The 27,631-nt window shown below is 45.1% G+C and overlaps 1 protein-coding gene across 3 annotated transcripts in view; it reads left to right on the top strand.

The window, feature by feature from the left end:
- The window catches only part of Myt1 (myelin transcription factor 1), a 62,624-nt gene that overhangs the window by 29,847 nt on the left and 5,146 nt on the right, over window positions 1–27,631 (top strand). For 2 of the 3 annotated variants that reach the window (XM_013352217.2, XM_026787151.1), the window contains exons 7-21: window positions 940–1,827; window positions 3,296–3,430; window positions 3,848–3,938; window positions 4,977–5,090; window positions 6,942–7,156; window positions 8,563–8,687; window positions 9,365–9,637; window positions 12,040–12,194; window positions 13,080–13,142; window positions 13,268–13,336; window positions 16,852–16,914; window positions 17,334–17,417; window positions 23,403–23,624; window positions 25,281–25,372; window positions 25,968–26,071. In XM_013352217.2, the coding sequence (XP_013207671.1) occupies window positions 940–1,827; window positions 3,296–3,430; window positions 3,848–3,938; window positions 4,977–5,090; window positions 6,942–7,156; window positions 8,563–8,687; window positions 9,365–9,637; window positions 12,040–12,194; window positions 13,080–13,142; window positions 13,268–13,336; window positions 16,852–16,914; window positions 17,334–17,417; window positions 23,403–23,624; window positions 25,281–25,372; window positions 25,968–26,071 (2,693 nt within the window). The remainder of the gene's footprint in view (window positions 1–939; window positions 1,828–3,295; window positions 3,431–3,847; window positions 3,939–4,976; window positions 5,091–6,941; window positions 7,157–8,562; window positions 8,688–9,364; window positions 9,638–12,039; window positions 12,195–13,079; window positions 13,143–13,267; window positions 13,337–16,851; window positions 16,915–17,333; window positions 17,418–23,402; window positions 23,625–25,280; window positions 25,373–25,967; window positions 26,072–27,631) is intronic. The other variant, XM_026787150.1, reaches the window with a different exon arrangement.

Here is a 27,631-nt window from a genome sequence, read left to right as displayed (position 1 = left end):
ACAAGTGCAGCTTCCTGGAAAAGGGGCCTGCCCAGGATGGGTGTGTGGGTGTGGGGCAGTGTAGTGTGTGTGAACGCTGTGAGCAGGGGAGTGATGGGAAGGTGGATCTGGCACTCCCATGAACTCTCAAAAGTTTAATTCTGAGGCATGTCTCCATGTGTGTGAGAAATAAAGACAGATAATACATGCTGTGTCTCTGTCTGTGAGAGGCTCTTAGACAGAGCCCACACTGCCTGGCCCCTGAGAGCTGAGGAAATACTTCAGCTTAAGATAAATCAGGCCTCCGAAGTAGGGTTTGTCTTAGAAGCCAAGAGAACAAAGGAGGCAGCCGAGGGTCCTGTGTCTTCCCAAGCTGCTAGAATCAACTGACTTTGAGCCACTGAGACAGAGTATCCCCATATTTTTGAAGCAATCCATTATAAGCCCTCACTGGCTTCCTTTTTGGGACTCAAGTGAGTGCATGGGCCATGGAATCAAGTGAGTTTGTGTTCCAGGCAAAAAAGACCCCCAGCTCACCTGCTTCTTGGGATAGTATATGACAATGCTGGCTCCTATTGTTGCTAAGAATACTGGTTCACGAGTTCCACAGGACCGGCATGTAGAGAAGATCTGTTACTCTGTTTAAAAGATTTAAATTAATTTCCTTTAAAAATATGTGCTTTTTCAATTATGAAATGACTTTTCATCTGATTTTACTCTTTAAGTTCCATTATATAAAATGAAGATCTATCTGATTTAAGAAAATAAATGATAGAAGAGGAACATGAATTAAAAAATATTAAAGCAATCTTAAGCTAAATTATTTCCCCCTGATTTTTGGATCCAGGCGGAAGGCTGGCAGGTGGGATAGGTGGAAGGATGACTACTGTTGGGAACAGAAACCTGGAAACATCCCCCATGCTCTCTTCTGGCCCTCATGGTGTTTCTTGTTTTATGCAGGAAAAAGCCTCATCAAATCCCATTTTGGATCCAACTCCACAAGCAGCTCTTCTGGCTTCTCCAAAGGAAGCTACAGCAGCTACCAGGGAATCATCGCAACTTCCCTTCTAAATCTGGGCCGAATTGCTGAAGAGACCCTTGTGCAGGAGGATTCAGTCCCAGTAGCTAAGTTGGGCCCCACTGCTGTTCATCAACTTCAGGATGAGGCTGCAATGGGGGCCAGCAATGATGAAGCTGAAAAGGACCTCTTTATACAGCCAGAGGATGTGGAGGAGGTCATTGAAGTCACCAGTGAACGTTCCCAAGAGCCATGCCCCCAGTCTCTGGAGGATACGGTTAGTGAAGAGTCAAACAAGCAGAAAGGTGTCCTAGGTCATGAGGAGGAGGGAGAGGATGAGGAGGAGGATGAAGAAGAAGAGGAGGAGGAAGAGGAGGAAGGAGAAGAGGTAGAGGACGAAGATGAAGAGGAAGAAGAGGAAGAAGAAGAGGAGGAGGAAGAAGAGGAGGAAGAAGCAACTCCAAATGTGATCTTTGGGGAAAACACTCCCCCTACCTCTGCCCAGAAGCCTTCCTCTGAGTTCCGAGGCCCAGAGCTATCCAGTCCCAAGCCTGAGTATTCAGTCATTGTGGAGGTCCGTTCTGATGATGACAAGGATGAAGACTCACATTCCCAGAAGTCAGCAGTCACAGATGAATCAGAGATGTATGACATGATGACCCGTGGGAATCTGGGCCTTCTGGAGCAGGCCATCGCCCTGAAGGCTGAGCAGGTGCATACTGTCTGTGAGCCAGGCTGCCTGCCTGCTGAGCAGGGCCATCTGGGCCCAGGAGAGCCAGGGAAGGTGGCAAAGCCCCTGGATGTGGTGAGGAAGAGCTGCTACAGCAAAGGTAGGTTAAAGTGGCCTGCTCTGATCACCTGCCTTGTCATCCCATTACAAGGGACATAACTTTGACTGAGGGTGAAGATGAAGGCTTGGGAGAAACATAGCTTGAAGCCCTTATTGGCTAGGGTGGGAGGAAAATTGAAAAATATTTGAGGGCAAATAACCTCAGAACTTGGGTCAAAGATTGAGGATATGGGCTTATACTGTTTCATGTACGGTGACCTGGAGAGACACATGAGCTGAGATGCATGGGAAGGGGCTAAATAGGAGAGAGCAAGGAAGGCAGGAGGGCTGATAACCCAACTACTGTGCCACTCTGATTGTCCAGTGACAGAACCTGATACGTGATGACTTCAAACCTTGAAAGCTGTTGCTTGAACCCATATTTGATCATCCTGATCACCTTCTCCATGGAGTTAGGACCTTCATGCTGACTTGATACACATCTCCCCTGCTCCTCTGAGGTCATAGCCTATTGCTAGTTCTGCACTGTACTTGGATTTTTCTCTGAAGTCTGGGTTTAGGGGCAGAATCACCTAGCTTCTCTGAGTAGTTGATGTTTAGGAGAGGGTATTCAGGCTGGGCAAGTGGAAGTGATTTTGTCTGGATTGATATAAAAGAGAGGTTGGAACCTGAAATCAGATCTAAGGACTGGACTTTGACATCTAAGGATGGACTTTGAGCAAGTGGTCTAGCATAGTTACAACACAAGTACCAGATCAGTAGGGTGGGATGGCCATGTGCTTCTTGCTATCTACTTATCTCAAGTGCCTCCTTGGCCCAGAGCAGGTGTGTGGAGCTTCTCCCCAGGCACCTTTAGACTATGGAAATATATACATGTTGACATGTGGAGAGATAGACATTAAGATTGTTGGAGTCAGACGGGTATTGGGCACAGGGTTGAGTCCCTCAGGATATCACCACTTCCCTGGATTGGTAGAAATGTGACTTCCTACCCATTTGAACTTGGAGAGACTGAGCAGGCCTTCTTTCTTCTGCTGGATTTCTGAGCTTGGTTCTGGCATCTATCAAAAAGATGCTTCTCTGAGACATCATGAGGACCCTCCATTTCCTTCTGATCTCCACACTTAGTAGCCAACACAGGCCTATAGGGGTGAAGTTGGCAGCTGAAATCTGGAGTTTAAATTTCTGATCAGATATTTATTAGTGATACAGCTTTGGATAATTTGTGACCTCTGTCATCTTCATCTTGCCAAGCCTCAAGCAGTCCTTTTCTCGGGGTGTTGATAGATACTTTACCTTCAAGGCTTACATAGGGCCTACATCCAGCTACTGTCTATCCTGCTACATGGAGTGGAAAGGGCACTCCTTGGGCTTTGGAGCAGTTTTTCTAGTGCTGCCTCACTGTCAGCCCCTGTCTTTCTTCAATCAGTAAAAGTGGAGACAGGAATTGTCCCTACCTCTTCTTTTCCAGTTTCTTGGCTTTGCATAATCTGTCCTATGTGTTTTAGATCCTTCCAGGGTGGAGAAGCGTGAAATCAAGTGTCCGACACCTGGCTGTGATGGCACTGGGCATGTTACTGGGTTGTATCCTCATCACCGTAGCCTGTCTGGCTGTCCCCACAAGGATAGAATCCCTCCAGAGAGTGAGTAGCTCCATGCATGGTTATCCCAAGGATTAAAGCTCAGGGTCCTGTGATATAAGACAGGGGACAGTCTGCTCAAGGGTTCACCTTCAGATACCAGCCTGACCCAGAAGACTAAATAAATACATACTGTGGGAGGCATTGCTTGAGCTGGGAAGGGGGAGGCTTAGGATGTGGATGTCTGTCCTTATTCTTAGGCTAGAAGTAGAATTATGAAAATTAAGTTCAGAGTTGTGGATCAGAAATTAGAATCTAGTTTCTTCTATGGGAGGCAGGGTCCAAGTGGGAAGGGCATGCTTGACTGTACCCTACCTAAACAGCTGCAGTCTTTACACAGAACTTCTGCACCTTCTTTGAGCTGTTCTCTATTACAGTCATGCCTGCTCTCATTATTTGTTCTTCCTGGTTCTCTTACAGTCTTGGCCATGCATGAAAATGTGCTGAAGTGCCCCACGCCTGGCTGCACGGGCCAAGGCCATGTGAACAGCAACCGCAATACCCACAGAAGGTAGTGAATTGAGCTGGGACATGGCAGGGAATTAGAGCTGGGCCTGTAGCATATGTCCCTGCCTGGGCCTCAAGCCCTTATCTGGGATGGCCTCTGGACAGACATATCTCCCTGCTTTGGCAGGTGGCAGCTGAAGGGGTGGCCATTCACTTGTGTTGCTGCAAGTGCCCTGTGAATGGAGGTGATCATACGAGAAGTCTGATACTGTTGTGATGAGAGAAAGTGGAGACCATGTCTTGCCCATTTTCAGAAAACCTGTGCATACTAGCTCTTGCTCATGGGTGAAAGGAAAAACTTGAACATCAATAGGAAGGCCAATGCCCAGAGTTATTTTGAGGGAGTGGTGAGATCAGGTGGACACCGGGCTTCCAGACTACTGTCCAGATCTATTTGTTGTCTTATCTTACTCAGGAGGGGACAGGCCATGCCACACCAAGAGTGTTTTCAGGCTTGGTAAAGTCTGTCTGGGCCCTAGCAGTTATGTGTTTAGTTGGGCGGAATACCTGGGCTTTAGAGACCACTTTGTTGGAAAATAGTCTGTGTTCCTTAGAGATGTGCTGGCCCAGAAGCTGGTAGCTGAGCTCACAGTAGATCCTGGGGAGGGTGAGCATACTCCAGGGCAGTACCTAGGTTGTGGTCTGAGTATAGCCTTTGGTTTTCCTGAGATATCCTATAGAATATGTAGGCATGATTCTAGAATCCAGCCCAGGCACTGGAAAGAGCAGAGGAGAGAGATGAGGAAGAAGAGGGAGAAGAAGAAGAAGAGGGCAGTTTGTAGAACTTTAGGGTATATTTCATTTTCTATGAATTATCCCAAAAGAAATGGCCCCGAGAAGTTTGTCCTTTGTGGGGTCAGGACAGATCTGGACAGATAATCTCTCCTGTAGAAATGACAGGTGTGTTACTGGCTCTGGGCCTTATGTGCCTAGAGATCTTATATCTGAATGGTGTTGCTCCCAGGATCACATATTTGGCAACCTGGCACAAGCATGTCTTGGAGGAAAAAGGCTCAGATGTCTCTCCTTTTCCTTCCTCTAGTTTGTCTGGGTGTCCCATTGCTGCTGCTGAAAAATTAGCCAAATCTCATGAGAAGCAGCAACTGCAGACAGGAGATCCTCCCAAAAATAACTCCAATTCAGATCGGATCCTCAGGTGGGTGAGATAAGATACTAAACTGAAGGAGTGTCAGCAGGGACTTCAATGTTAGGGCTTTGTGGTGTGTGTGTGTGCCTCTTGGCTCACAGGGCACATCTTTTGCACTTAAAGAGCCTCGTTCTTTAATTTAAGATGCCTGACCTTAGCTATTCTAAGACAGCTGATATAGTCAGTGAAACTATTCAGGGTTAGTATGTGAAGATAGCACAGTGCACCAGTTGAGGGCCTCGCTATAGGGGGAACACCTAGTTGTCCTTATGTCTCCCCACTTCAGAATGGATCCTATCCTAGGACAGAGGGAAGGAGGGCACAGGACTTGCTCCCCTGAGTGCTGCCTCCTGTGGGTACTAAGCTTCTGAGACAACAGCAGACATTGGTGCATGTAGGTGTGTGCATGTCTTTATATATGTACACCCATATGGAAAAGTTTACACATGGATTCAAGTGCATGTGTGTGCATGCTATCATTAGGGGCCTTCTGAGAGAGCAATCAGAACAAATCTGCGTAGTGACTTTCCATATAGTTAACCTTGGAAATAAGGTTACAAATAAGGTCAGAGGCTTGGGGTCATGTCCAAGACACCATTCCTAGATGGCTTGTCTTCAGAGACTTCTTTGAAGTCAACTATAGTCCCATGCTGGGGCTGGAGGCTCATTTGAGTCACTGAGAGTACACTGTCGTCTTTGGTCCTTACTAGCAAGATACACAGCTCTCCATTTTCCTTAAAATGTAGAACTCACAACTCATTCTCTCTGTTCCTTGGACTTCTGTTCCATGTTTCTCTTCTCATACATAGTGTGGAAGACAGGACCATGTACTTAGCAAAGTCTGACTTGGTACTATTACCACCTTGCAGGACCCCTGACCACAGGCTTCCTTCTTGGCTGCTTTCCTTGGCAGTGCCATACCCTGGTCATTCCCTGGCCCATTCCAGAGGGACCTTCAGTCACAAACCACAGCTCAGAGGAGATAGGGACTTACTTTTCTACTTTATGGAGTATCTGTGTCCCATCCATAGACACCTTTGACATGGTAGGTTCCAGGTAGCATAGGTGTCTATCTTATTTGTTCTTCCTTCCAGTTTCTTGCCAGTTGCCAGATAATCCTTTCACCAAAGAGTGACACCAATGTAGAGGTCAAATTAAATGTCTCCTTGCTGGTGTCAGACGGTCTTGCTCTTGCAACTTCACCAAGAGTTGCTGAGCCCAGTGTCCAGCCTAGGATTTACTCCCTAACAGGGCCCTCCACCAGTGCTCCAATGTGATCACTACAGGAACATAAGAGTGGTCTTACAGTATCAACCTGCTGGTTCTCTCCTTATGCCACATTTAAGTGTTTGAGGTCCTCACCATCATTCCCAAGTACCACAGATCACTGAAGTCACTGCTTATTCTCTACAGGAACAAGGAGAGTTAGGGCGCTTGTTGGAGCTCTCATCCCCCTTCCATTTCCCCTCCATTCTAAGCTTCCTGTTCAGAAACACACTTACTGTGTGGCTGAACTCTTGGATCCTGCTCTTTTACAGTTTGAGGAAAGTTTAGACTTGCTACTTTGACGTACTATTAGCATGAAAACACTCTATTTCTTTTGGGTTCTATTGTTCCCTCCTTGTAGGCAACTATTAACACTGATTATAAGCCTATTTCTGGGGCCCTTCACCCTGGGAGGCAGAATTCTAGCCAAAAATTGGGGGCAGGGTTTTGGGTGTGTGTTGTGTATCTCCCTGTGTTTTCCTTATCACCTGGCTGCATGAAGTCCTGGCTTGGGCACTGGAGGGTGGGGGGAGAGGTGGCGTGGGATCTCTGGGTCTCAGCCTCACAGGTTCTGTGTCTCTCTCTCACACCCAGGCCCATGTGCTTTGTGAAGGAGCTGGAGGTTCCTCCTTATGGGAGCTACCGACCCAGTGTGGCTCCCGCCACGCCCAGGGCCAACTTGGCCAAGGAGCTGGAGAAGTTCTCCAAAGTCACCTTTGACTACGCAAGTTTTGATGCTCAGGTTTTTGGCAAACGTATGCTTGCCCCAAAGATTCAGACCAACGAAACCTCACCCAAAGCCTTCCAATGTAAGTCGAGGAGAATTGTTTAATGTCTCCCCTCTCACATTGCTCCTGAGGGACAGTGGGGGAGGAATTTTCTTGGGAGTTCGGAGGGACAGGGTGTGGACCCGAGTCCTCACCACTTCTTTACCTGCCCCAATGGGCCGGTTGTGGCATCCTTAGGGCCTACATCTTACTTTTCCATGTTTACACTGAACCTTTATGTGTTTTCTAATTATTTATGAAGAAAATCATGGGTCTGTTATGGGTGTGTGTGGCCAGAGGTTTGAGAATTACTTCACTAATGTGATCTGCCCTAGGGTGTCCACTTCCAGCAGTACCTCTAAGGAGGATCCAACAGAATAGGGTGGTAATGTGCCAAGAAGCTTCTTGGTCGAATAGGGACCATCTTACTGGAAATGGTATTGTCTGTGACATTAGCCACACATTTCAAGGTCAATTTTATTGAAAAAAGTAGTTTCTGGAAATATTCTAGAACAATCATCCCTGCCTTTTCTTGCCACTTACCTCACTTCTTTGTGGTTAACCTTGGAAATACATGAAAGATAGAAAAGTACCCTGTGCCCTAGAGGGATCTTGACTTTTCCAAGTTGCTCTTGTCAAATCCACAGACAGCAGGAACAAGTTTCCAAGTTATTAGGATTACAGTTTTTAGGGTTGGTGGCCCTTGGGATGAGTTTTTTCTAGACTCCAGCAGATTCTGCTGGCCATGCTCAAGTGTCTCAAAGCATATTCACTTGCTTAGAAGCTGTGATGGCATTGCTGGGGAGGGACTCAAAATGAGTTTTCCACTTGTCTGAATCTTTCTGGAAATACCAGTGATTTCTTGGTTACTCACAATATCACTTCTGAGAATGATTTTAAAGCTACAGCGTAATTGATTATTAGGAAAGATAATAGTATACCTTCATTTATGGTATCCTACTTATGACTTGTTGCTTTATTAAGGTAGCAAAAATTATTAGGAACATAAAGTCACCAAAAGTGTAGCAGCATCTTGTGATACGATGGGACAAAATTTTCTGTGTGTATGGTATTCCAAATACATATCCTATCTACAGAATTATTTAGACTCTAAGTATTTGTTGATGGACAAGATATTTGCTTGTTTGAAATTACCAAGTCCGTTGAGTATATTTCTAGAATTTTATTATTTCTGCCCATACTTTCTTTTATCATATCAGAAATGAGATGCCTCTTTAGTCCTGGAGACAAGAACAGTAGGAAGAGTGTGTGATGATGTGAGAACGCTATGTCTTGACTCCTAGCTCTCTCCCCACTTATTGCTGCCTCTGTCTAAGTCTGTGCAGTCTGGGCTGTTCCCTTTTAGCTTTCAACCTTTACCCAAATCACCTCCTTCAGGTGCATTCCCACTTCCCAGTGACTTTATGAGAGTATTTTATCTTCTCCAGGCTTCGATTACTCTCATGATGCTGAGGCTGCACACATGGCTGCCACTGCCATTCTGAACCTCTCCACTCGATGCTGGGAGATGCCAGAGAACCTCAGCACAAAGCCACAGGACCTCCCCAGCAAGGTGAGCACACCCTTCTGAAGCCCTTAGGGGAGAGAAGATTAGGAGCAGTTTATACTGAGAAATTTACAGTAAGGAAAAGGCTGGTGCCAAGAGCAACTGGGAACTAGTTGATGTTTATTTTAAAATATTATGCACGTATGTGTGTGCCTGCATGAGTCTATGTGCATCATGTGTGTGCAGGTGCTCAGAGCAAGAGGGCATCAAATACCTTTGAGCTGGAGTTATAAGCTATTGTGAGCTGCTTCATATAGGTGCTGGGAATTGAACTAAACCTGGTTCTCTGCGAAAGTAATACATGCTTTTAATCACTGAGACATCTCTCTATCCCTTAGTTGGTATTTTTTTATTACCTTTTAGCCACTCTGATTATGGCCCAGGTAATCCAAAAAAGTAGATGAGTGACCATGAAAAGAGTTGGAGTGCTGTGCAACTCAAGGTCAGGCTAATGCCATGTCCTGTGTTTTCTTCTGGAAGCTGGTAGTAACTGACATATCTTGGAGTAAGGGACCTGTTCTCACTCAAGCTTGTGGTGGTTTCAAGAGGTTGACTTCCTAATCTGCAGAGGAGAGTGGGCTTCTTCACATGAAGTGAGGATGTGGTTCTTTTCTCTCAGCAGATCACATTCTCAGGAAGGGGCTCAGTTCGCCAACCCATATTCTTAACCTTCGTATTTACAGGCTGTGGACATTGAGGTAGATGAAAATGGAACTCTGGACTTGAGCATGCATAAACATCGCAAGCGGGAAAGCAACACTTTCCCCAGCAGTGGCAGTTGCGGTAGCAGCCCTGGTGTCAAGTCTCCTGATGTCTCTCAGCGCCAGAGCACTACCAGTGCCCCCAGCAGCTCCATAACCTCACCCCAGTCCAGCCAGGCATCCCGCCAGGATGAGTGGGACCGTCCCCTAGACTACACCAAACCCAGCCGCCTTCGCGAGGAAGAGCCTGAGGAGGTTGGTGCCAGGGCCCCGTGTGTAGCCTGAGTGTAGGCTTGCAGTTGCTTTCAGGGCTACTGTGAACACTGTTTTCTTCTTAGATATCTTTTCCTTGAGAGGTTCACATAGAGACCCCTAGATCTGTCTCTTTTCACACAGGATTCTTCATCTTCAGAGCATCTGAAATTCAGGTTATAGTCTCCACCAAAGGTTTCACCTGCACTGTTCAGTCTTGTTCAATAAAGAGGGTGGGTCCTCTCACCTCTGTAGAATTTAGTGGATAGCAACAATGTAGACTTTACAAAGAGGAGAGTGATGTCTCATATTTCTTGGAGATGATTAGGGAAAATCTTGTTTCCTTCATTTTGTGAGCTTTTCATCAAAAGCTTAGCTCTGGTCTCCCCAGACTGCATTGCTCCCCTTCCCCAGCATATTCCATCAAACACAGTTGCTGTCCAGAGTTGTTTGATGCCTGGTTCTTTGGACTAGGGCAGTGAGGAATTCCTGACACAGGGGCATTGGGCTTGGGAGTCCTTGTGGTGGGCAATGGCCTGAATCCCCAAGAGCATGACTGACTGGTGAGAGAGGTAGTAACTTGAATCAGAGTCTAAGTTGGAGTATTCCCTTTCCTTTTGTCCTACACCTGAGTATAAAATGTGTGGTCTAAGGTGTGAGTTTCTCCATCCTACTAGGATGCTTCCTAAGAAACACTCTGGACAAACTGTGAGATAAACAGTCTCCACTTTCTGGAGGGACTCTCTGGAGGGAGTAAGACCATATAACTCTAGGATGTTGGTGAGGTAGTCTCCTCTTGCCCCTGGCAATCTACTAGCCTGTAAATTAGTCCCCATTTCAAACCCTTTCTCACCTTGGGTAAAACTTAGGATTGCTCCATTTTGGGTGGGATAGACTGGGCTCCTGGTCTAGTTAACAGCCCCCTTGGGTCTCACTAGTGGAGCCCTGGAGTGAGCACTCATGGTAGGGAAGTACACATCTATCTGACTCTGTGGAAACCAAATCATTCTTGCACCCGACAGGAGCCCTAGTAGAAGCAGGGGTGCCCTCTATGTAGTATCTGCACTGTCTTCTCTCTTTCTTGGGCTTAGATCTTTGCAAGATTCATGCTTTACTTTCAGGGTTAAGTTGTTCCCTGGTCTGCTAAACATGACTTCTCAACTTCTTTCTTAGGTTGTGGGTTGGTGGATGTTTTGGTACCCCTACCTGCCTTTTCCTTAACTCTAGTTCAGCTCTGGTCTTTTTATTATATTACATCAGCATATCCTCTTGAAACATCATTGTCTTCCCTGGAATGAACTGCCATTTGTAGTGGGATCTCCGAGGTCCTAAGATCCACCTATTGAGGCCTGTCCCGTGCCCCATCGGCAGCCTTTGCCAATTGTCCACAAACCTTTCCTCACCCAACATTTCCTAGTCATATTTAACCCCAAAAAGCTCTTAGGGTAGGCCTTCCCCATCCCTCTCCCTCTGCCCTGGATTCCTTACTTAGACCCTCCTCCTTACTTCAGTCCTGCCCAATGGCTCACCAATTTTGATAGCAACTATCCTGAGCCCCTTTTGTCCAGGGCCTCTATTTCCTGGCTTTACTGACCTTGAAGACTTGTCTTAGTGTGTCCTTCTGAGGACCTTTGACCAGTTGCTCAGGCAAACAAATCGCTATCCTAGAGCTTTGTTTAGTGACAAGAATCATAATAGCTACTGCAGGTCAGCTTCCCAGAGCTGCTTTGTGGACTGCGGTTTCACAAATTTCACTTTTTTGAGGGTTGCCTCATTTTAGATATAGAGCCTGAATAGCCTGTTAAAATCTATAGTAAGTTGGTACATCCCTAGAACGTCAAATCTGGTGTACTTGTCTTGCTAAAGGAAGTTAGTCTAAGGCTGTAGGACCCCTGACTTTCAATGGAAGAGTTGTTGTTTCTCACTCCCTGTGCCACACCTGAGTCTTTGGGTAGTCAGAAGATACCCACAGACCCACAGTTGAATTAGTGGTGTTTGTCAAGTGTCTGATCTGGCCAAGGCATCAGAGCGATCTCAAGCTTATTATGATTATCATTAAGCTACTAGTATGTTATCTAGCTTAGCTTTGGGATACATCAGCAACTTTATTTAGTGCCTGCTGATAGTTGAGCTTTAAAAATACTGCATTCAGGTGTTCATTCAGTGGTAATTTGGTGGAGGTTGACCCAAGTCAAGTGTCCTGGCCTTCCTAGTGTGATCTTCTGTCTTGAGGTAGGAAGGCTTTCCTCCCTCTTTCATAAGGCAAAACATTTTATGGATGCTACTGAAGGGTCCCTCTTTGTTGCCCACTGTGTTGGATACCTGGCTTCCTTGCCAGTTGTTAAAATATTCCCTGCTGGTTTGTTTTTGTTTTTGTTTTTGTTTTTTTGTTTTTGTTTTTTCAGTCAGAGCCAGCAGCACATTCTTTTGCTTCTTCTGAAGCAGATGATCAGGAGGTGTCAGAAGAGAACTTTGAGGAGCGGAAGTACCCAGGGGAAGTCACCCTGACCAACTTTAAGCTGAAATTTCTTTCCAAGGACATAAAGAAGGAGCTTCTCACGTAAGTGCTGTTTTGGCAGATTGGCTTCCCAGGAATCTTGGGAAAGCAGGTCTGGTCCCAGAACTCAGCAACCACCTAGTTCCAGGTAGTTCACAGTGTCGTTTTCTGTCAGCTCTGCACTGAGGTGACTATGAACATGAACCTCTGAAAGCAATTAAGAACCAGGAAGCTCCTCTGGCCCTGCCCACAATACAGAACAGAATAGGGCAAGATGAGGATTGTAGTCACAGGCAGAGAGGTCCATAAACACCAGCTCTCAGCTTTGGCAGCTGCTGGACCTCAGACTGGACACAAGCAGAACTTTTTAATTAATCTCTAATGCCACATGTCCTTAAAAGACTATGAAGGGTTGGGGGAGGGTTGAAGGGGAGGAGAGAGGCAGGGAGGGGAGCAGAGAAAAATGTAGAGCTCAATAAAAATCAATTAAAAAAGACTATGAAGTGCTACGCCTAGAACTTTTTTCTTACCTGTGCTCATAGCTAGTTTTATGGAGGATATAGGGATCCTCCTTTCCTTAAACTGCACCCCACTAGTTTCTTTCTACCTTGGTATCCTGCCTTTCCAGAGTGGCTGGATCTATGTTCTCACTCTCAGAGAAGATTGTGCTGTTTAGGAGCTGGAGAAGGGAGGAGTGCCCCCCACATGTTCATGAGTACACATTTGTACACATAACATGCATATGAAAACACAGCACTCATGCTTCAGAGGCATCCTTACCTCAAGTTCCCTTTCCTTCTTGAGTTAAGTCGTATAGAAGAAATTTCCAGTCCCAGAAGTGAGGGCTGTGATCTGAGGATATCCACCTGCCCTTAGTTGACTTGTTCTGGGGGAAGGCCTGCAGGTATGTATGGTCCTCTGTTCTGATGTTCTTTTTCTTTTGTTCAGCTGTCCCACCCCTGGCTGTGATGGCAGTGGTCATATCACCGGGAACTATGCCTCCCATCGCAGGTTCGTGCCCTGCTCCTCTGGCCTGACTCCAGTGCTTTGTGTGTGTGAGTGTGGGGGGTATCTTTCTCCTCATCTCCTTTGCTCCTCTCTATGGCTCACCCCATATCCCATCTCTTCTCTTTCAGCCTCTCTGGTTGCCCTCTTGCTGACAAGAGCCTCAGAAACCTCATGGCTGCCCACTCTGCTGACCTCAAGTATGTTTGCGCTCCCTGACTGCCTATTTCTTGGGCAGCTCCCTGGCTTTGCTCTCTCTTTTATGAGGCTCCTACCAAGTCAGCCTTCTCTAAGACACCATCCCAGGCTGGTCCTGCTTTCCTGGGATGGGGAAGAGGAGCAGGGCTTGAAAGGGATGACTCTGCTTGGCTGGGCTGTTGTTCTTGCACCTGTGACCCTGCTTTGAGCAATCTGACCTCTAAGCACTGTCCATCTCACTTCCTGTACCACTCCAGGTCTTTCCCACTCCCGAGAACTCTGACAGGGCTGCCGGGCCTGCTTTTCATACTACCATTCTAAATACCGAGAAAATCTGGAACTTAACCATGGCTTAGTGGCTACAGGCTACGGGGCTCTTGTCAAAAAAAAAAAATCACTAAAGAGCCAGAGAATGCTCCTTGCTTTCCTTCTCCCCATGCCTTGGCTGCTCTGTTTCTCCCTGGTGTCCTCCCAACCCTACTCAATGTTCTTGCCTTCTCTTTGCTGTTCCTCTCCATGCTTCTGTGCCCCTCTGCCAAACACTTAGGCAGAGCAGGTTCTGTGGAAATCCACAACTGTCAGTTTCCCCGATAGTCCTCAGAAGTGAGGAGCAAGTACCCAGAGCTTTCCAGGCATCTGTTCTCTTGGAGCTGGAGCTGGGGCCTCCATTGTTTTTGGTTTTCATTTTCTCTGTTGACCTGCGACATTATAGCCTCCATGATCCTGTGCTGTGATTACCTTGTCCAGGAGACCAGAGCTGAGGAGAAACCTTGATACTGGGAGATACTGTCCTGTTCTTCTGTTCCTCACAGCAGGACCAGGGCCCTCCTTCTCATAGTCCTTTTGGATAGGTGTTCTGAATCTAGGCCAAAACTCACTGAGTCTGTTTGGGGAACAGACAGGTGATGGATACTGGAGCTAGAATGCTCACAGCAAAAGGGACTTGTGCTGATTTATGGTAGGACAGAAATTCTTGGGTTTCCAGTACCCACTCTTCGTTTCACGCTAACCAGCCCCATTCCTTCTGGAAGTGAATGTCACGTTCATACCTTGTAGACTCACATGCTTTCTCACTTACATACAACACTGAGTCTAGTCCTGAAACTCAAAGTTGGAGAAGAGTCCTGTTAGCTCAGTGAACACCTCCCCACAGTTTTTTTTATTATCTTTGTATTTATTATATTTGTATTCTTACCTACCCTCACACCTATTTTTATATCCAATTCTGCTTCCTTTTTCAATTATGATTAGGGTTCGTGGATTTCCAACACAGGGCCTCGAGAACTCTCTGTTTCAGGATATAACCGAACATTGTATTGAGGGCTAACAGGAGGAAATTTGACTGATACAGCCCTGGGAGGGTCTGCACTATAAATCTGTGAAAAACTTCAACACAAAACTTCTGTGGGCACAGCAGAGGAAAGTCTCCTTGCAAGGGTGGGCGTCTCAGGTGTCCCCACTGCCTCCAAAGCTTTTATTGTCTCAGAGCTCTTTCTGGGTCCATTGCCTCACTGCTCAAGACTCCAGAAGACTCTTAAAAGAAGGTGACCATGACCTATTCCACACATTTCCTGATACCCCAGTGCTCCTGGGATCCTTGTTCTGTCTGGGTGGACATCAGGCTGGCCAAAATGATACAAATGCAGTTCTTTTTGTGGCCTCCGTATAAACGGAAAAACGAAGACAAGCTCAGGCATGTTCTCTGTTTTTAAGCAAGTTCCAGGGTCATTTACTCTTCTTTGTATGAACAGGGGCTGCCTTGAGATGCTCAGTTCACAGGGTAGGAGTATACATACTATATATGTATATGTATATACACACATATACATACTACCCTACACTGTGGAGGCATATCAGGCTATAATGAGGGTGGGCAACACCTCTGCAGCACAGGAATGAGGTACCGAGGGAGATCTGAGATGTCACCATGGCAGAATCATTACTTAGGTGTAGGTGTCTTTACAAGCAAGACAGTTAGAAGCAGATGATAGATAGGGTGAAGGCAGTTCTAGCTCTTGTGGCAGCTTCCATAAGGAACATATGAAAAATACCTAGTCCTCTTAGCTTGTGGACACTGTCCTCTTTGAGCATAACTTACAGGAAAGCCATCAAATAACACATTAGCAAAGAATACAGAGCATTCTCCTGTGTGCTAGGCACCTGCCTGTTCTCTGGGAGCCGTAGACCCTCCCGAGACTCACTGGTGATATCGAGTATATCTGCATCTTACCCTGATGCCACTCATAACTCAGGCCTGGGTTGCTATGTGGTCACTGGGTGACCACTACTTTTTGTTCTAAACCTCTGCTGGATGCTTCCTTGATATGAAGACAAGGAGCAGGAGCCCTGGTCCTCAGACTGAGCTTCTTTCCACTAAAAGGAGAAACAAACTCTTTTTATTTCCCTGTACTTGGACTTCTGGAAAGGAGGGCCACCATGGTGGTAAGGTAGCAGCTATACCATTATATGGCCTCATGAAGACTAGAGAAAGATTTGGGTGGGTCAACTGCCTGATAAACAAAGAAGCGCTGTGAGGGACACAAAAGTCTGGACAGACACACAGAGAAAGATCTGAGGGGTCAGAAAAAAAAAATCACAAGAACTGGTGTCAGCTGTTCCATCCTCTGGAATGCCAGACTCCTAGCTTTTGTCCTTCTTATAAAAAATACTGCTTTCCAAAGGTCAGAGACTGGGTACAGAAAGTCAGACGCTTTCCAAGGCTAGGGTGCCATAGAGCAACACTTTGGATAACCAATACCAAATGCTGTTTCCCACAAGAATGCGCTGTAATTAGGGGCAAGATGCAAAGCAGCAGAGCTATGGGTCCACCTCCAAGTCAACCCCATTCAATCAACACCTGCTGTCTTTTACCATTTGGAAGAAAATAACTCAAGAAAAGTCCATGTTCATAATACTAAAGTTTAATTTCTACCACTTTATGGAATATGTTCATGAATTTTGTACTTCATGTTTCTGATTTTACCCTTGCTGGGGTCTATCAACCAATAAAAATCACTGGCTGAGTTCTACATTCACCAAGCAGGAATCAGTGGCCATGCAGTGGGTACTCATGGGTACCTCTCTGAGTTCTTATGATTAGACCTAAAGCTTAGATGTGTTCTGGATAACCAGATGTGACTGGAACCCAATAAAAGTCTAAGCTGGGAGCCCACAACCTCCTTTGGGTGCAATGAAAGCAGACCGTACCCAGTGCCTTCTCTTGGTGTCCGGTATAAAGCTGATCTCATTCAGCTGCTCTTCTCTTGACTTTCTGGGCTCCACTAGGAGTGGCTGGGCTTCATACTGAGTCTGTGAAATGACCTTATTGATACTGAAAACCTGTTGGTGGCAATGGCAGGCTAAGGTATGTGATGCTCTTTTGCAAAGAGGTGCAAAATTGGGGGATGGTTGTTTGAGGGACCTAGAGCTTATAATGATGATGGATTCATTTGAGAGCTGAGTCCAAAGAGGCAAATAATCTTTATGGGCTCTGGTCTCATCTTATGTTTCTCTGCAGGTGCCCCACACCTGGCTGTGATGGCTCTGGCCACATAACAGGGAACTATGCTTCACATCGGAGGTGAGTGGGGCCAAGGGTAGTGATGAAAGTTCTGACTTAGACAAAGTTCTAATGTTCTGAATAAGATATTAAAGTTGCCAGCAACTAGAGTCCACTTGCATCTCTTTTGATTTGTTGGTGCTTCCAGAATTGTTAGGTATCCATATGCAGTAAAGTCAAAAAAACAAAGTATCAGATTAGAAGCTCCTGAAGATGTTTCCCACTTCTGATGGTTCTGTTGCCCTGTTTGAAGGTTGTATAAGAGCCGGCTCTGTTCCATAAGAAAGCATAACTGACAAGTCAGCTGACTGATTGATCCTTTCTTCCCTCCTTCCCACCCCCACAGGGGGCCACAGAACTTGAGGGAGTAGCGTGAGGCAGACAGTGAGGGAGCTGCTGTTCTGGGACTGAGGTGGCATATTTTCCTCTTTCAAAACCAGTTTGTCAGGCTGCCCACGTGCCAAGAAGAGTGGACTCAAGGTGGCGCCTACCAAGGATGACAAGGAGGACCCCGAGTTGATGAAGTATGTAGGGCTATACTGGCTCCTTCATTGTTTTGAAAAATCGAGGGTTTTTGTATGTTATAACTAAACAACAACAACAAAAAAATCAAAATAATGCCTTTTGAATACAAATCTGGGACCCCAGAATTTGGGAGGTTAGAAGCAGGATCGTTGAGTTTAATCCTTCCTGAGCTAGTGAGAACCTGTCTCAAAACCAAAACAAAATGAAACAACTTATTCTAAACTTTTCCTCACATCTGGCCATTAAATTGATTGATGATAATATTCATTTTTACAGAAGAACTGGAACCTGACACATTGTTTCCTGGATATTGAACCCAGAGCATGTTATCTGGGTTCAGGTCAGAGGTATTTTGGTGGGACTTTGGGAAGTTAAGCGCCCTACTGCCCTGACGTGGTTCTGGGATCCCCTATATTTTGTCTGACAAGAAGGCTCAGGTGTTTTAGAGGGCACTACATTAGGAAGATATTGCATCTTTGAATATCATGGGTCTGATCACCAGCATATCTGTCTAAAGCAGTTGTTGTCAACCTTCCTAATGCCTTGACCCTTTAATATACAGTTCATGTTGTGGTGATACCAAATCACAAATTATTATTATTATTTTTTTTTTTTTTGGTTTTTCGAGACAGGGTTTCTCTGTGGTTTTGGAGCCTGTCCTGGAACTAGCTCTTGTAGACCAGTCTGGTCTCGAACTCACAGAGATCCGCCTGCCTCTGCCTCCCGAGTGCTGGGATTAAAGGCGTGCGCCACCACCGCCCCACAAATTATTTTTGTTACTACTTCATAACTATAATTTTGCTACTGTTATTAATTATAATGCAAATCTCTGTTTTCTGGTGGTCTTGGGCAAATCTTGTGGGTCATTCAACTCACAGGTTGAGAGCCCTTTGTCTAGAGCTGGTTAAGCAGGACAGTCTGGAAGAGCTAACACTGGAAACTGGACCCAGCACAGGGACTAAAGAGGATATACTTGGTCTTTATTTTTCTTCCCTCTACAAATTGTTTTCTTTTTCTGATTACCAGTTAGATACAGAGTATAAATTCTCTAGCTTACCAGTGAAAGGTTGTTCAGTGAAGTAAACACTCATAGCTAGTATTTTGTCCTTAGCTTGTGCTAAGGTATGGTCTATCTGATGCTGGGGGAGTTTTGTTTTTTGAGACAGGGTTTCTTTGTGGAGCCTTGGTTGTCCTGGAACTAACTCAACTCTGTAGACCAGACTAGCCTCGAACTCACAGACATCTGCCTGCCCCTGCCTCCCAAGTGCTGGGATTAAAAGTGTGAGCCACCACCGTTTACCTGGGGTAATTTTTTAAAAAGTAGTTCTTAAAAGCTGGGCCACTTTTAATCCTAGCACTTTGAAAGCAGAGACAGCAGATTTCTGTCATTTCTAGTCTAACCTGGCCTGGTCTTCAGAATATTTGATATCTCTGTGCTTGAAAATTTGAACTAGATGAGAAGTGATAAGTATGGTTTGGTTGTCAAGAGTAGATATTGGCTTTTAGAAGGACACATGTGTATGTTCATACACATGAAAAAAATCTTTTTGCTGTGGGACAATGATCTTTTATCCTGTCACTTGTATTATTTTTTAATAAAATGCTGATTGGCTAATAGCAAGGCAGGAAGTATAGGCAGGGAAGACAGGCAGGAAGTAGAGGCGGGGGGAGGAGCACAGGAGAATTCTGGGAAGATTCAGTTGGCAGTCATTATCCAAACACAGAGGAAGCAAGATGTGACTTCCTTGCTGAAAAAGGTACCAAGCCACGTGACAACACAGACAAGAATTATGGGCTAATATAAGTTATAAGAATTAATAAGAAGCCTGAGCTAATAGGCCAATTAGTTTATGATTAATGTAGACCTCTGTGTGTTTCTTTGGGACTGAACAGGTGGGACAGAAACCTCTGTCAGCATCTTTTTGGTTGTGAGCCTAACCTTTAACGGCTGAGCCATCCCTCCAGGCCAACATCTTTTTATTGAGTGAAAATAGTGTGGTTCTTCTGATCTAATACCTCTTGGCTTCATCTTAGTTCTTGGTTTCTTTCCCCATGGAGTGTTATTTTCTGACCATCTTTCATGCCCTGGTCAATATAAAAAATATTCTCTCAAACTGCCTTCTTCCCATTGCAGCTTTTGCATCTGTCCTTAGAACTTACCTATTTTCTATGGCACTGACTTTCCGTTAACACAGGCAGAGCTTGTGGAACCGTTCCCCCTATCAGATAACTCCTTATATGCATTCCAGTAATTCCTTTCTTACCACTTTGGTCTAAATGTCTTTTACAAATCCTTTTTCAGAGTCATTTGTTGTTGTTGACCATTCTATAAATCTCCTGAAATTATTGAGAGCCAATGAATAACATTTGTAACTCTCCTTTCTCTCTGTAGCTTTCCTCTTATTCCTCAAAATACATAGAAGATATCCATTGGGGAACTAAAACCATCACCTGCTTTACCCATTTAGATTGCTTATTTTATTAATTTATTATATTAATTTTATATATATTTCTTATCTTTTCCTATTTATTTTTTATATTCATTTTATTACCTATTATAATTTCCCCCAATTAGGAATCAGAGACAACTTTTAAGCTTGGAGACTTTGTTTTAACATTTCTTCATTTGGTATCAGGGTAGAACTTCAAGACTACTTTCCTATAATCCGTTTTCATTTTTCCTTGAGGAAAGTGAAAGCCTTCTTTCATGATTTGCTATAGCCAATGCATGGGCTAGAACTTTAATGGGGGGGAACAGAAAATAGATCATAGCAATGTACCATTACCTTATCAGGGGTTCCAGAAAGTTCCCATATTTTTTGTGGTTCTTTTTTCTTTTTCTTTTCTTTTTTTAAAATTTATTTATTATGTATACAGCATTTTGTCTGCATGCCAGAAGAGAGCATCAGATCTTATTATAGATAGTTATAAGCCACCATGTTGTTGCTGGGAATTGAGCTCAGGAGCTCTGGAAAAACAGCCAGTGCTCTCAACCTCTGAGCCATCTCTCCAGCCACCAAGATTTATTTAGTTAATGTATATGAAAGGTTTGTCTGCCTATCTGTCTGCATATCAGAAGAGGTCACCTGAGACTACAGTTATAGATGGTTGGGAGCAACCAAATGGGTGCTGGGACTTGAACTTGGGACCTCTGAAAGAGCAGCCAGTGCTCTTAACCACTCAACCATCTCTCTGGCTCTTTTTTTTTTGTGGGTCTTAAGTGATACAAGTTCCTGAAGCAAAAATATGGTTGACTACTTCTATTCTTCTGTGGCAAGGTGGCCAGGGGTGGGGAATGATATGTCTTCTGGGGACTTATGGACAAGTGCTTACCATCTGTGATGCAGTCTGTGGGTGCTTGTATCATTGTAAGAGAGCAGGTTTCCTGCAGTACTCACCTGCAAGTGGAGATATGCAATGTCACAGGCTCAAACAGGGATGAGTCCCTAACAAATTTCCCAGGATATGGGAGTTTCAGGACTGACCATTAGTAAAGCGTATAGAGGATTCTCCCAGGAGGTAAACAGTAGAAATGATGGCTCTGGTTTGGGGGGTTGATCAGGATTTAGGTGCCGGTTGAGGCTAGACCCAGTGGGTTTTCAAGAAGCAGGCCTCAGCCGGGCGGTGGTGGCGCAAGCCTTTAATCCCAGCACTCAGGAGGCAGAGGCAGGCGGATCTCTGTGAGTTCGAGACAGCCCTGGTCTACAAGAGCTAGTTCCAGGACAGGCTCCAAAACCACAGAGAAACCCTGTAAAAAAAAAAAAAAAAAAAAAAAAAAAAAAAAAAAGAGAAGCAGGCCTTCCCTGACTATGTTGTTTGCTGAACCAACAACAGCCAGACACTCACTTAGCAGAAAACAACTTGACCTGGGACTACTTTTCTTCTCAGAGCTTGTTCAAGCTGTGGTCAAAATCTAGTTGGACACAGAAGAGAAGATTACACAGTATTACATCATTCAGAAGGGGTTGCCATCACCAACTGTTTTATTTAGTCTAATAAACTTTATTTTGGGGTGTTAAATCAACAATGCAGAACATGTGCTGGTTAAATCTTTGTGTGAAAAAAATTATTTTTCTTTTTGAGAATCCAGGAATTTGCTTGGGATTATATGGATACCTTTATCAAGCATATCAGCAAGGACCCTGTGGGATGTGATACAGTTGGTGAATTTGAAAATGATTAAGGTTGAGATCGGTATTTTTCAAATTAGCTGGGGAAATATTTTCCTCTTTCTAAAGTACTGTCAACTTTGCTTTTTAAAAACAAAAATTCTGCAACTAGGAAGAGACTGTGATCTTGACATTATGTAGACTAGATATCATGCAGCACTTACAGGATGAATTTCCTAACGTCATTATGACAAGAATGGGGTGCCTTCAAGTATTACATTGTATAGAGCCTCCTCTCACTCAATAAAATATGTATAACTGACCATCATCTTTAAACAAGTGCACACATTAAGAAACTTTAATGAATATAGTAAGTCCTACAGAAGGATGGATTTTGTTATGAGTTGTAGTTTCGCAAGGGTTGTGGTAGAATTCCCATCCTTAACGGGTCATATAAGCACTGGTTGAGACTAAGTCATATCAACACTTTGAGGTCATAGAAGTCAACAGAAGTTCTAATGTGGAGGTCAGGTGATGGTGCTTCCCTCACTCTATTTACCACTCCTGGAAGTCCATGTTGCCCCACCAACCCAGCGTCTGGCAGTTATTCCTCTGTTCTATGCTATCTTGGATCCATGTCTCATGTCACAGCACACATGACTTCTGTGTCCCACCGTGCGTTCTGGGAAAGATAAGCTTATCAGAAGATCATGGAAGCCTGCCAGCTCATGCCCTAATTCATGTCTCAATGTGATGTCAAAGTCAATTATTTTTGAAGATTTGACACCATGGTTAAGAAAAAGGAATCATTCCTGAATACTGCTTACATATGAGATTCCAGTGAACAGTAGTGACTCCTCCTTGCAAGGTTAGGAGTTTTTCAAGTGGTTAGAAAATTTCACCTGGGGGCTGGAGAGATGGCTCAGAGGTTAAGAGCATTGCCTGCTCTACCAAAGGTCCTGAGTTCAATTCCCAGCAACCACATGGTGGCTTGCAACCATCTGGAATGGGGTCTGGTGCCCTCTTCTGGCCTGCAGGCATAGACACAGACAGAATATTGTATACATAATAAATAAATAAATAAATATAAAAAATTTTTCACCTGTCTGAAGTGGCTGAAGAACTTATTTCAGCTGGGCATTTCAGCTTGTAATAGTGGGGACTCAGTAGGGGTTCTATCCCAACCCTAAGATTGGCTGTCTTTGCATCCAGATTTGAGGAGTTAGACAATTGAATGTGAACTATCTAGAGCCCGTGTGTGTGTGTGTGTGTGTGTGTGTGTGTGTGTGTGTGTGTGTGTGTGTGTACGTACTCTTGGTGTGTCCTTATTTTAGGCTGCAGGCTGAAATCAACTTGTACTGACCTTGTGTACATTCTATTGTCTGAGGTCTACGTGGGCTGGAGGAGCAAGAAGGGAAGGAGAGGCAAGAGAGAGGGCCCTGGAAAAGGTGGATAGGAAACTATCTCCAAGGGTTTCCTGGAGATGAGGTAGGGTTTCACTTTGCTGCCATTGCCTTGCTACTCTCTGACTGGGCATTGTGCCCTGTGCTCCAGGAATAGGATACAGTAGGAGACTATCTGGCAGCAGGACACTGCTTCTGGTCCTCTATCTTCCTGAAGATGTCCTGCCCCCGACTTCTTTGTATCCAAAGAGAACTCTGTAAAGAAGGGCAACAGTATCCTTGGGCCATACGTATTTTCCAGGTGCTTAGCATATAGTGAACATGTGGCGAATGATGACTTAACAGTGTTTCATTTGTTGGAGAGGACTGAAAGTTTTTAGATTGAAGATCTTGTTCTGGGCCCTGGGTTGAAGGATTTGAAAACCCTGCAAAGCCAGGGCCCCTGTGATCACCTCAGTCTTTCTGTGTCTAGGTGCCCAGTTCCAGGCTGTGTGGGGCTCGGCCATATCAGTGGCAAATATGCCTCTCACAGGAGTGCTTCTGGCTGCCCGCTGGCTGCTCGGAGGCAGAAAGAGGGTACTCTCAATGGTTCATCTTTCTCCTGGAAGTCGCTGAAGAATGAGGGCCCTACTTGCCCAACCCCAGGCTGTGACGGCTCTGGCCATGCCAATGGCAGCTTCCTCACCCACCGAAGGTACCTGACCCACATGTCAGCAATCAGGGACCTTTTGGCTGGAACATAACCCCTGGGTGGGGGAAGCAATCCAGTACTCAGTGGGACCAGCAGTTCTGCAAGGGAAAGCAAGACCCAAGTAGCTGAATGAGAGAAGTCATGGAAGCTGTTGGTACCAGATGGTGTTTGTTTTGCTTTCAGGATGTGTTTGTTCTAATAAGTATTCCTCTGTGCACTAATGTTTATTGTCCCTATGAGCAGTACTATGCTAAACATGGAGACCATAATGAATAGACTCCTATCTCTGCCCATATTTGACTTCTCGTCTCCTATACCTTGTGTCCTGCCCCTTAATTGGGACCTGTTTTATTGGGGTGGGAGGGAAGGCACTTGCTTGCTTTGCAAGGGACCTGGTAGCTAGCCCTCTTCTTGCCTAGACAGTGCTCATTTTGTCCACAATACCTACCATGGCTGAGTTGGCTTTGCTTCACCAGACCCCCTTCCACTCTGTTCTAAGAAGTCACTAACCTTATCCAGTAGCCTTTGTCTGGAGTGAAAGCCAATATCTACTCCCTTCTTTTTTCCTCCCCTTTCTTCTTTTTCTTCCTTCTCTCCCTTATTTCTTATTCCACCTACAGAGTCAGTTATTGCATCCACTCAATGAAAACATTTACAGAGAGTCCATCTAACATCAAGGAGTAGAGGCAGAGAAGAAAACAAAAGAACAACAACCCTTTGCATTTTTGAGTGTGTTTTGGGTAGGGTGGGTGGGGGACAGATAGCATAAACAAATGAGAGTTATTGTATCTGGTGAATGGTAATCAGGGTTCAGGGGAAAACAGCAGAGTAGTGGGCAAAAAAGTACTCTGGAGAAAAAACCCAGAAAATTACTCTCCCTGAGATGTATGTAGAAAAAGCCCTCAGATACCTGGAACTGGAGAGAGCCTGGAACACCTCCTTGGTGAGGTGACAAAGGAAAGCAGGTAGAACGTTGTGAACAAGTATCTTGCCAATTGCCTCTGAGAGTGAGGTACCTACTTGGGAGCACATAAAAAAGGGGGTCTCATTTAGGCAGCTAGGATGGCCACAGCATATATACCATAAGGAAAATGACAAGAAGGCCAAAGAAGAGGCTGCGAGAGCCTGGGCCGTGTGGGCCCAGCCGAACTCTGTGCTTCCCAAGTACATTTCACTTTGTCTCCATTTTGATTTATGATGTGGATGAAATCATTGCAAAAACATGAAGTAATGTATGATAATCCACATGCTTTTATATGTTTTTCTGTATTCAAGGAATCACCTGTGAATGCTGGTACAACCATATCCTTAAAGATCTCTCAGGGGGGTGGGGGCATGCAGGCCTCGACCCTTGTCCAGAGAGAGGACTAACACCTGGAGGCAGCAATGCCCTGGTTCCTTTAGGACCTATGGAGAGCCATGACAGTGCCAAACAGGAAGAGATCTGAGGGGGCACCTTCCCGGGCCCCTTTCCTGGAGTGCAGCCTTGCTCACCAGGCAGGGAAGGCAGCTGAGGTGAAGCAGTGCCACCATAGGGAGGCATCCAATGTCATCTAGGTGAGGTAGAATATGCTTGGCTTGGCCCTAATGTAGGATCCTGGACCTGCTTTTGCACAATGTCCCTGAACTGGTCAGTGACGTGTGAACTTCTGCTTCTAGTTTGTCTGGCTGTCCCAGAGCAACCTTTGCTGGAAAGAAAGGAAAACTCTCAGGTGATGAGACTCTCAGCCCAAAGTTCAAGACAAGCGATGGTGAGGATGCCCTTCTGGGATGCCCCCTTTTTATCATTCTCTCTGTACTGTGGAAAGGGTATGGGATGCTGAGCTCGCCTGAGAATGAACCATGGTAGATAGTTCTTTCCCTGAGCCAACTGGCCTATTAACTTAGCCCTGAAGTTCTCAATGCCTGGGCCCAGGACTTCTGGTTTCACTTGACGGTCATGTTCGCTCTGATCTTGGGTTTTGTGACTGTATGGATCAGAGTCTGATAGGAAGGCACCAAAAGCCATGCCAATGAGTTTGTGGACAGTGTGGCTCCTCCAATTTAGGCAAGGGGATTCTCTTTGAATACATCTACCTTTGGTCATGGCACTTAATGTCTCTGAAGAGACCATTGCATTCTGCAATGGTCAAGTCTTGAGGAAAATAATACTGTTCTCAGTTTCGAAGATTTCCCAGTATCTACGCCCAAGAACTAACTTCTGCATAAAGACCTCCTTTTGTCTCCAAAGCGCAGTTGGACAGAGCTGCATCTGGTTTTTTCTTTTCTTTCTCCTTCCTTCCTTCCTTCCTTCCTTCCTTCCTTCCTTCCTTCCTTCCTTCCTTCCTTTCATTTATTTTTTGACAGTGCTGGAGAATGATGAGGAGATCAAGCAGCTAAATCAGGAGATACGAGACCTGAATGAGTCCAACTCGGAGATGGAGGCTGCCATGGTACAGCTGCAGTCCCAGGTAGGTGGACTTGACTCTTCCCTGTCATCCAGAACCAGCCTGTAGGTTGCTGTTTCCATCAATATCACTGGTGATGAACTGATAGAAGCCCAACTCACAGCACACAGTGCACTGGTTAGCTGCCCACTCACTGCATTGCTTGGGAGTCTTACTTCTAGGTGGCTAGTGTTAGTCATCGTCTTGGATAGCTTCACTGGCAAGAGCAATCTGTTAGTGTTCTGACTTTGCTAATACTGGTTGTCCAGTTCGTGTTTCCAGTCTCATTAGCACTAACAGATCCTCTGTTCTGTTCTTGCCTGGACCCACAGAGCCAAACATCAGTGGCAGGGCTTGCCTATCCCCACCTAAAGAGCTCCTTGCTTTCCTCAATAGAATTTGGGTTAGATTAGAACCTTTCCACTTCCTTGTTCTTGGAGGAACGCTTTTAGTGTTGAGTGCTGGTGAGCATGGCTGTTGCTTGGTAACAGGGCTACTGCTGGCTGCTCAGTGGGTCTAGGGCAGAGCTGGTGTTGTGTGAGTGTCCCCTAATATGTGGAGAGAGGACAGGAAAGGTACACAGAACACATCAAGGGCAGAAAAGACAAACTGGAAAACAGCAGGCCCTTTTCTGGAGGCAGCAGTCATGCTATGTTCCATTCCACATATGTCTTGATCTAGTTTCTGCACGGGCTAATGCCTTCGAGAGCTTGTGTATATATAGCACCAATCATGGAGTCAGGAAGAGCTTGTACTATATGCCCTGTACATAATGGCGTGTTCTCCCCCAGGATCACTGGAAGTGACAACAGGAGGGAAAGAGTCTTTTATCTGGGACCATCACCGTTTTCTACCTGTCTTTGGATGAGACACAGTACAGTGTAGGTCATTTCTCAGAGTCCCCAGAGCCTTCATCCTTGTGACAGCACATCTTATTTCTCTATTTGCCAAAACCCATGTTTTTAGACTTATTTTTGTTAAAGATTTAATTTTTGTTTTTAGTTGCATACATTTGATATGTCTGTATACGGGTTTGTGCACATTGCCCAGATGAGAGCTTTGAATCCCCAGGAGCTGAAGTTATAAGAGATTATGAACTGCCTGATATGTGTGCTGGGAAATGAATCTGGATCCTCTCCAAGAGCAATACATACTCTTAACTTCCGAGTCATCTCTCCAGCTCTTTAAATTTATTTATTTATTTATTTATTTATTTATTTATTTATTTATTTATTTATTTATTTAGTGTGTGTGTGTGTGTGTGTGTGTGTGTGTGTGTGTGTGTGTGTGTGTGTAAATGCCTATGGAGGTCCAGATATCCCTGGAACTAGTTACAGGCAGTATTGAGTCACATTATATAGGTGCTAGAATTCAAACTCAGGTCCTCTGAAAGAGTAGTAGCACTCTTTAGCTACTTAGCATCTCTCTTGCCTCAAGACTCATTTTTTAAAGAGCTTGGTGTGGTGGTACTTAGCTACGTAGAAGGTTGAGGCAGGAGGACTGTTTGAGCTCATAGGTTTAAGAGCAGCCTGGACAATACAGAAAGATTACACCACCTTTAAACTACAAAAAAAAAAAAAAAAA

The sequence above is a fragment of the Microtus ochrogaster genome, linkage group LG8, assembly GCF_000317375.1.
Source record: "Microtus ochrogaster isolate Prairie Vole_2 linkage group LG8, MicOch1.0, whole genome shotgun sequence".
Lineage (NCBI taxonomy): Eukaryota > Metazoa > Chordata > Mammalia > Rodentia > Cricetidae > Microtus > Microtus ochrogaster.
This window is presented reverse-complemented; position numbering and strand designations above follow the sequence as displayed.